This window comes from Pyrus communis, chromosome 16, assembly GCF_041283825.1.
Source record: "Pyrus communis isolate YQ-2024b chromosome 16, ASM4128382v1, whole genome shotgun sequence".
Taxonomy (NCBI): domain Eukaryota; kingdom Viridiplantae; phylum Streptophyta; class Magnoliopsida; order Rosales; family Rosaceae; genus Pyrus; species Pyrus communis.
The window spans coordinates 28,789,190-28,799,492 of record NC_142580.1 but is presented as its reverse complement, the minus strand read 5'-3'; the positions used below and the strand labels follow the sequence as shown (position 1 = coordinate 28,799,492).

The 10,303-nt window shown below is 37.8% G+C and overlaps 1 protein-coding gene across 2 annotated transcripts; it reads right to left on the bottom strand.

Annotated features, from left to right (window-relative positions):
* Nucleotides 1-5,649: 5,649 nt before the first annotated feature.
* Nucleotides 5,650-9,832, bottom strand: LOC137732437 (uncharacterized). 2 transcript variants are annotated; one of them, XM_068471743.2, is made up of 3 exons: nt 9,643-9,832; nt 8,747-9,363; nt 5,650-6,345 (listed from the first exon to the last, which is right to left on the bottom strand). In XM_068471743.2, exons 2-3 carry the CDS (start codon nt 9,091-9,093, stop codon nt 5,877-5,879), a joined length of 816 nt encoding a protein of 271 aa, XP_068327844.1. In that variant the 5' UTR covers nt 9,094-9,363; nt 9,643-9,832; the 3' UTR covers nt 5,650-5,876. The 2 variants fall into 2 exon arrangements, with proteins under 2 accessions (XP_068327844.1, XP_068327845.1); XM_068471744.2 differs by lacking the exon at nt 9,643-9,832 and having other exon boundaries at nt 8,747-9,636.
* Between the last annotated feature and the right edge of the window lie 471 nt (nt 9,833-10,303).

Here is a 10,303-nt window from a genome sequence, read left to right as displayed (position 1 = left end):
TGTTGAACTTAGCAAAACCCGATTTTGTGACCATTGACATCTTACACAAGAGATACTTTCATGAATTCATAATGCCCGAGAATTCATGTGGAAGCATATGATATTAGAAAACATCTTTGCTTAAAGGCTCATTAATTCATATTAATGGAACCAAAAGTTTCCATAGTTTCCTATATCTAACAAACTGAACCAGAAATTTCAGGCATGTATAAAACTAGAAGAGAATGAATATATATATATATATATATATATGTATGTATATATATACACCCTAGATACACACACATACATGTGCATACACATGAGTTACACCTACAAAAACAAACAAATGGAGGGGCTTTCACAAACGTTGCTCATGTGAAGTCTCAGTACTTGGCAGTACCCCAAAATAGGGAGGCACTGGAGATTGATCAAGTGATGCCCCAATACTTGGAAAAACACCAAAAGGGGAACGCATCAGTTGCCTTCGGAATCTAGCCACGAATCTTTGGTGAGCACTTTGAATCCGACTTTCGGATTCCTGCAGTTGGTCAAGCTTTCTTTTCATGCTCGTCAAGTAAATACTTGTAAGTTTGTGCAACTCTTTATTCTCATGCTTGAGCTCTTTAATCTCTTATCTAAGACTTGCCACCTTAGCCATTAATGTTTCGACATGGCGGGTTCGAGCAAGTAGATGTTGGCCCATGTTGGATACAAAACTCGCACATTGAACACTGAAAGCCAAAAAGTCTTGAACAGCCAATTCATCAGACCTCTTTGAAAGTATTCATTTGTCTTTGGGAGTGAGAAGGTTTCTAGCTACTATTGTAGCCATTATATCATCCCTCATCACAGAGTCTCCAACCGTAAGAAGGTCATTAGAAGATAAAAAAGATGTGGCTCGTGTGTATCTCTTCCGAGACTCAAATCTAAACAAAGGTTGGATGGGCAAGCCATTTTCAGAAATAATGAAAGAAAAGGTTGGATAGAGTGAAATCTCAGAAATACAACAGAGATAATTTTCACAAGCGTGCAACCTTCAAAGCATGCATTTTGAATACAATTGATACCACTATAAAATGAGAGGCAACATAACCACCTGTTCAAAAATCGAAGAGACATTGCTTTCTGATTTTCAAAAGCTGGATTTTCCTGAATAAAGTTTGTCAACATTTCTCATACGCAATCTCAGCTTTCTGGATATCAAGGACAACTCTGTCAAAATATCTCTGGCAAAGTTAAAACGCGTAAAGTTCATTATTCCAACTACACCACTATTACCGACAAGCATGGGTGACAAGGCCACTTCCGCACCACTACCTGCTATTGGGAAAGCCCTATATATGTCGACCTTCGTCCTCCATGGCAAAAGAACACCGCCAAAATGCCTAATTCATCTTCCTTGCCGAGAATGCATCTACAACCAAACCTCTCAACATATTCAATCGTCATTCTCTCTGAGACTAGCTCTTCAACCAAGTCCCTCAAAATGCCAAACTCATTTTCTCAGCAAGAAACCCCTTTCGACTGAAAAGTTTTACATTAGCATCAAAGTCTTCTACTGTTTTTCTTCAAGAGAAAAAACATCTCATATCATCAGGGTAGAGAGCAAGTGTATCTCATATCATGCTCTTTCCCTATCTTTTCCTTTGCCCTTGCTCTTGCCTACAAGACAAAGATAAAGAAAACAATCAGTCAGAACCTGAAATCAAACTTCCAGTCAGGAACCAACTACCTGTAACCTTTCCCTAATTGCTTACCTTGCATTGCTCTCGAGTAGTCATCTTCAACTGTTGTTGGAGCTGGGTCTAAAGTCACCAACATTGCAGAATAATTGGTACAATGTTGGCTCTTTACACTGAAACTACCAAGCATGGATGAGTCACCAAGAAGTGATGGACCATCCAAGGGCAAAGATTGCGCACCACCTCTACTGGGCAAGAGACTAAAGCAGAATGATCAACGATGATTCCATGGAAGTCTAAAGGGAGAAAATTGGTGGTTAACTGAGTGAATGGAAGACCAAAGTTCAATGATGGGAATCCTACTCACATCCCCAGCAAACTCTACCAGTTTATATCATTCACATGATGTACAAAAGGGTAATGAAAATTACTAATTGATTACAAGTTATAGAGATGCTGCACGGATTGAAGTCTCAATCAGACTATCCACAGACTTGGCACTATTGAACTGTTGCATGCCCGAAGTATAACAGTTGCTGTATGGATTCAAGTTCCAAAAAGGATAATCCATGGACACGGCAATTTTAATATAGTTTATGCCTAAAGCATGATCGATGTGTAGGTTCCAATGATTCAACTCCTCATAAGTGGAGATTAAAAATCCAAGCTCTATAATGCTCTAGAGGAGGTTATGATCCAAATTCTCAAACAATTCATCTAATAAGAGATGATTGTCCTAGAAGAGACAATGTAAAGCCCTTGAAGAGGCAAGGATATCCAAAGTAATGAAACACTTATAAATATGCATGCACATGCACATGAGAATTATGGGATCAAGAATTGATGACTACCAATGTTAATTTTGGTTTTAAATGCTACTAAATTCATTAATGAGTTGTGTTGTTATTGAGCCACATTCTTTGTTCATTGACTAAAAAGAAAAATTATTGGCCAAAATGGAGAAAGGCAATTCCATTACAATTTATTAAGAACGTGGAAAAATGGACCTATAGTACAAATCGCCAAATGATGTTGAACCCAGATGGTTATATGGGCATTTGTAATATGGTGAAATACACTAACATGATATGACACATGGTTCCTAGTTGAAACCTGAAATTGTAATACACTCCTGGAAACATGATTTCTCATTGTGAAGCTTGTTCATTTCATTGGAGAATTATACATGCCCGAAGCATATCTCCACAAGTAAATCCCTCAAGTATACATGAAAGCAAGTTGCTCTGTATAAATTTCAAAGGAGAATGTGTCGTGAAGTGTAGAAATCCCTGAATGATTCAAATTGCTTGAAGAAAGCCCTGGAAGGGTAAAGCATAAATTATGTACTCAATACCAATGAATGGTATAAATTTCCTTAATGAGTACTTTCATTATGATATTGTTGCAATACATTGAATCTCTTGCAAGAGTTGATATTAGATTGGAACTCTTGAAGAGTCTAGAAAGATTATAAAGTGTTGAAAGGAATATTGTCTCGAGTTGTAAATCGAACAATATGTCAACACAAATCTTATCCAAAATGTTTATGGTATTAAAAAATCATATGGATTGAAGATTATGAGTTGAATACTCAAATGATTAACCAATATTTAGACACTAAGAAAGATCATTCATCCTCGCGAGGGAAATGATGAATTGATATTTGGTCTAGGGGCACCATATCTTAGTGAGGTGTGTGCCTTACTATATTGAGTACAATACACTGAGTCAAATATTACATTTCTTGTGAAGCACAATACCAACATATGTTATTAGAATGAAGTAAAGTTTATCTTTTGATAACTCCAAGAAATTATAGACATGTGCTTATTCTATTCCAAAGAACTCAATAATAGCCATGGTCTTATTGGACTACCAAAAATCTGAATATCTCTCAAGCCTGCATACAAATCTCTCTCAGAAATGATTTGTATTTACATATGGAAATAAATTGATCCTACAACAATCAAGGAAGCAACATTCATTGCCACATCTTCATATCTCTAAAAAATATTGGAGTTTGGTTAAAACCTGTGGCCATTAAAAATTGGAACGCATGTGAACCACCTTCAGAAGTAAACGTATCAGCTTACATTAACATAATAATTAGTGAAATTAAAGAATTCAAAATTAAGGAGAGATACTAATCAAGGGGAGCATCGAAAACATATCAAGGTTTTAACGAGGCAACCGAAATTGACATATGGCCATCAAAGGGAGAGTATTGTAATATAATACGTAGATGGCCCACATGAATAGTTCATTACTATTCATCCAATGAAAAATCAGATGGATTATTATTCATATGAAGAAAAACGGATGGGTTACTATTCATGCACAGTATTTCACTATTTATTTGAGGAAAGTTTGTAAGGTGAATTGTTTTGCTATAGTAATCTTTTGCCTATAAGATGAGAGTAGGACTGGGCAAACGGGTCCTGGACCAGCAGGTCGAGGCAAGTTTGGGGTAGGTACAGATATTGTAAATTCAAAACGAGGCAGGGCGGGTACAAATTTCAGAGAAAACGGGCCCCCGGCCCAAACCGTTTCCATCGTTCATTATAGGGTTTTTTTCTTAGGTTATGTAGAATTCTCCAAACCTCACTCTCAGACCTCTCGACTTCTCCCTCACAATCTTTTTCTCCTGAACTTACATTATGTCCCCGTCTTCGTCGATCGAGGTCCATCTTACCCACCACTTGACCACCATCTCTGGCGTCAATCGAGGTCCCTCCCACCCACCATCAGGACAAGTTCGTCGACGTTAAGAATTTGAGGTCGATGAGCCCCTTACTGCAATCTTGCTTCCAACTTTTAAAAAACCTAGATTGGTTTTGATTTAGGTTTTCTGAGGGTTTTGGGATTTTGTTTGGGGTTGTTTGGCTTTTTGTGAGGTTTTGGGGGAATTTTCTGATATGGGTTTTGGTTTGGGGGTATTTTTGATGTGGGATTTGCTTGGTTTTCTGATAGGATTTATGTGATTGTACCCACTCCCAGAATATTGAACTCGAGCACTTTACGATCTGTCCCCTACCAAGTATTCTGTTTTGTTAATATTGATTTATTGTTTTAGTTTTAGATTGAGATAGTACTTGGGAAGTTGGAAGGCTTTGATGGTTTGATGGCCGCTGCAGTTGAGGAGAGGTTGATTGCAGCTGCGGAGGAGCAAAGCTGAAAAGGGTTCCTTGTTTGGGGCTTCTCTTACAGTACCAGTCGTTCAAGACCATCGTTATCACCGTCACCAACCATGTCGTCGATGAAGATCACCATCAAGAGCTCAGACATCAAGTTGTTCGAGGTCGAGGAGGCGGTGGCGTCGGAGTCGCATACCATCAAGCACATGATCGAGGATGATTGCACCGACCATCAACCTGGATTTGGAACTAGCTTCTGGAGCTCTATATCAAAACCCTAAATAAAAAAATAAATAAAATTAAAAAAAGTTAAGAGGACCTGTTGTATCTGGCCCAAACCGACCCCGTTTCAAACAGGACTGGTTAAGTCTAGTTCCTATTTTAAAATATGTTGTACCCGTCCCGGACCGACCCATTTCTTTTAAACTCCAATATGGTCTGGTTCCTTCAAAATTCGACCTGGCCAGGCCCGTGCCCAACCCTAGATGAGAGCATACGGAGGAAGGAAGAAGTGAGAAAGAAAAGAAAGAGATGAGAGAAAAACATATAGAGGAAAGAAAGAGGAGTTATGGAGGAAAGGAAAAGAAGAGAAAAGAAGGGAGATGTGGAAGAAATTACCAATGAGCCAGGCTAGAGATAAGAGAAAATAGTGCAAATTATTTTGTACTTCTATTATTTTAGATAATGAAAGAAAATACTACTGCTGCCTCGAGGACGTAGGCACACTTACCAAACCTTGTAAATATTATGTCTTATTTATTTTATTCCACTGCACACATATCGTCGACTTTACAACAATTTAGAATTTTTTTTATTATTTTTTTGAATTTTCGTTTTTAGTAAAAATAACATATGAACCATCAATTATGTAATAAGAAAAATAGGGAATAACATGACCTTGGACAAAGGCCTCTTCATTATTGACAAAAAATCTCCATTTGCTGGTATGAAGGCCCACTTTTTCCACCACTCATATATATCTCCATTTGCTTCTAAATCTAATAGTCCATATTTCGAGCTTTTAAGACCCCCTTCGACAGCCCCAAAAACAGTACAATAAACATTGACAACCCCTATCCTATACTGCACGCAAGCTCCGTTCATCAGAATGCCCAAATCTTGAGGCAACAAAACCATATCCTCCCACAACTGCAACGAGTACGCTAAGAACCATGATAAAGAACTGGAAGTTTGCAAGCAACTCACCCCGGACCTCACTGTCGACAGAATGACATGAGACCATATCATCCTTGAGCCCACAACCATCTGGCATCATGGGGCCATAGAGAGTGAACGCAGTCTGATAAAACCAGAGGCCTTGGAGAGTTATGCCAATACCGCTACATAAATCAATTGGAAAGCTGGTTGGTAAGAGGGCTCCGGCAACAGACGATACTATGCAAAGCCCGATTAGGAGGACAAGGAGGATGTGGTAATACCCCTCGAGGCCTTTATGAGTTGTTGAGTGAAAGTAGAAAAGAAGGTACTCCGCACAGAATGCTGTAGCAGCAATCAGACAAAGAGCTCCTTCGGGCATTGGAAGAAATCTAATTGCAAGACAATAAAGGAGAAAGAAAAAAATTAGCCATACTACAAGGTTATTCCATAACAGACCCAAAAATAGTGTTGGACGGTTAAAATTAACAATCAATAAAAAATTGTGTAAAAAGCACCCATCCTATGGCAACAATGTGAAAATAACTGCCGCAATCTATCAATATTGAACTGTAGTCTCTAACATTAAAATGTAAACAACAAATCATAAATTAAAAGAAACGCAACAACAAGCTAAAGGCCTAATGTAAATAATGCTTGAGAAGAACATCCTCAGCCGCCTAATGAGGTGTTTAAACTGTAAACCCCAATCCTACTGGTGTGCAGCAATAATATAGCAACAAATCATATAATTCTGCTACGCTCTCGCAGAAATGGTGTCAATCTGAAGGCAAAAACAGGCTGCTGCAAACTATCATGGACCTGGGTTCTACTGCAGCTTCTTCAGCTCATCCTCGATTAGCAAGAGCTTCTAGAAAACTGGAATTGAAGGTTCCTTGAACCTTTGCTACAAGTGGGGGCCCAACTAGAAATCCCCTATCAGAGAAAAAAATAGAGAACTTAAAAGCATATTTCTCAGCTTAAGGTTACAGCCTAATACCAATATGGGAAAATGATCCGACATAAATGGAGGCAAGAAATTCATGTAGCTATAGGAAAACCTATGCAGAGCAGAGATCTTCTAAATAAGACTCATCAATGCAATCCCCCAAGAGTGCAATCCCAGCACTGATTCAACCAGCAACTATTTCACATTGCTTTGAAAACCTCTAACTTCATTGTAAGCCTCTACTGCCAATGTCTTGGAATTGGCTGCATTGGTCAGAATCACCGTGCTTTGAAAACCTCATGGTTAAAAGATTCCCGCTAATCTGAATTTTCCCAGACTGACTACCCGAGTTATTCATAGAGTAATCCAAATAAAACTTCTAGAACTGACATCTTCATTAACCAATCTCACTCCAGTTTCAACAATATAAACTAAATCAGGATTTTGAGCAGCAATAAGCTTTCTCATATCCATCAGCTTAGGGTAAAATAAGACCCCTAATGTTCCAACGAGCAAACTGGACTATGGAAAGGGAGATGGGACTTGGACCTGACCAAAGAATAACCTTTTGGATGCCCTTACCAACTGCAATTCCAGAAAACACAAATGATATCATCAGATATCTCTCTCTTTATTTGTAAACATTTTCAATGCTTGTGACTCTGAATTATCCTGGTGAGTAAATACAAAACTTTGGCATGTCTGTTGAAATATATCTAAGTTTCATGAGTTAAAAGTACTACTCACACCAACATTTTATAAATTCTTAGGAATTCATAATCAACAATGTTAGCAATAGTTAATGTCTGAGATTGCAGGCAATTATAAACAGATCAGACATTTCATAATGTGCACAACCAAAAGCTCAAGGGCAACTACCTGGAACAACAAAAAATGTCAGACGCAAACAGTTGTTTCACTCTCTTAAAGCAAGTTTTTCCTATTACAAACTTGAATTTATGAACATGATCTGACATTCCAGAACAGTTCTCAGGAATTTGACTGTGAGCAGCATTTGAGAACTTTTTTTAATACATTCTATATTATCTAAACTAAGGGGTGGGGGAGTGGGCTAAACCTCATAAAACTCTGGGATCAATTAGCAATGGTAGCCATGCACTTTTTAATTTGGCCCTCATTTCCATTTGCACAGAGGAACTCGAAGCCAACTGAGTAGGGGTTTCAAGTTTTACTAAAGTCTGACAAGGAAAATACTAAATATGTGAAATTCTTAGTTTGGGTATATGGACTTGATAAAAAACCAGTAACAGTCATGACAAATTATGTCAGACCAATATCAACAAAATAATAAAAACAATAACAAACCTAGACACAAAACCAGATGATCCACATAGATCCCTATATAAATGCAGCTCCTTATTCACTTCCTATGGAATTTCATTTCCCCACCCAATATAAACAGTTGCAACAGCCATCTCAATATGCAAGGACTATGACTTCTACAGATTTGATTGCTAGTGAGTTTCTATAAATGCCATCAAAATTGAAATCTTTACGTTACCAAAGAAACAGAGGAAGCCTAGATATAAAGGCCTCTTAGTGCTAGCTGCAAAAAGGAATAAACTTTTAGATGTGGCCTCATTTTGTTATTTTGTTTTCGGTGCAATTGAAACATCCACTTGAGTAGGTCAACAATGCATCACTCTTAATCACGCAGAGCAGCTAGTTCATCAATCTCAAAAGTTTAAAATCCAAAAATCAATGGCTTTATCGCTAATTATCTAATCCTAGATTTTTCCGAAGAATCAAACAAGATTGTTAAACAAGATGACATAAAAACAAAGAAAATGGCAATCAAGAAAATCAAATGAGAATGATCATACCTTGTCTCCTGTGAGATCAGGGTGATAACCCCAAAGATAAAGAACATTAGAAGCATCCCCGAGTGCTCGAAATCATTCATGTGATGAGGGTTCAAGACTCCATTAACAAAGAACTTGAGATGGGTCGAATACAAAAGCTCAATACACATATCAATGAAAGCACCAACTGCTATAAGATAAAGCTCAAAATACTTAAGCCTCCCATCAACACCGGGAACGGGGTTCCATACATGTACCCGAAAGGACTTGGGGTTGGATACATATCTCACCAGCGAGCCCCATACGTGCCACACCCCAACAACCAAAAACAATGTCCCTGGCAGAACATGACCTGGGAAAGAACCCATCTTTCTTGGTGTATGGATATATCTATATATCTATATCTGTATATCTATATGCACAAATCAATGTCCCTGTCTATGTGAGATTTCCCTTTATTTTTTGGTCAATATCTCCCTGAGATTTCAATCTGCAACCCCTTTTGTCTTGTCTGACAAAACCAATAATCCCCTTTTAAGGAAAAACACTTTGAATTTCTTTTTCTTCTGCGGCAGGCTTTGACGAAATTTTCCAATTTTCCAACTTTCCCAGAAAGCAAATTGTTGAAGGTCAAGATCCTTAAATGGATATGAAACAAGGAAAACAAGAAAAAGTCTCGCCAGTAAGTCAAACTTAGCAGCTGAAAAGAACACCAACTACGATTTGCGAGTAAATAAATAAATAAAAACAAGATCAAGGCTGTAAAAAAAATGGAAATTTACACAAAACCCAGCATTTTTTACATGAAAACTGCATCAGAATTCAGAGTACCAGCTAAGAAAGTGGAAGTTGATTGGCGTGTAAAGGGAAATCATGACGATATTATTAGAGAAAAAAAAGAAAAGAAATCGACGTACTTGTGATACTAATTAGCGTATGATTGATTCATCAAAGGGTTTTGCTTTTTGCAGGCCCAAAAGGCAGAGAGAGTGAGCGAGCGAGTGTAAAATGTCTGCCGAAAATGTGACGACGACGATTACGATGATGGGTGGAGCCGTGGAGGGGGTGGGGATCCAAAAGAGAACGATACCTACAAACACAAAAGCCAATGGCAACGGGAATTGTTAAGCCAATTAACTGTTTTCACGTGCGTCCTTCCCGGTGGGTCCATCTTAGATCTACACCGTCGGTCTGGCCAATTTCCATTTGTGGAAAGGAAATTAATGAAAACTCAAAATTTTGACTTTTTTTTTATTCTTAACACAAAATTACATATTACTAACGTCGAATGAAAATCAAAAGTACAGAAAGACCAAAATACCCCTATTCAAATGTCTTTTTCTTTTTCCTTTCTCGTTGTAAAAATACGAAATACGAAATACGAAATGCTCATGTTTGTTATGACTATTTTACTATTTCTTCTTTCTTTTTTCTTATCTCACTAGCATAGTATAATGACGAAATGCCCCTATTTGTCTTGTGTGGGACTATCATTTTTCAGGCAGGATAGGAAATATGCAACAAAAGATACTTACTTAATACAAAAAATTTAAAAATTTTAGTTAGACTGGTTCCCAC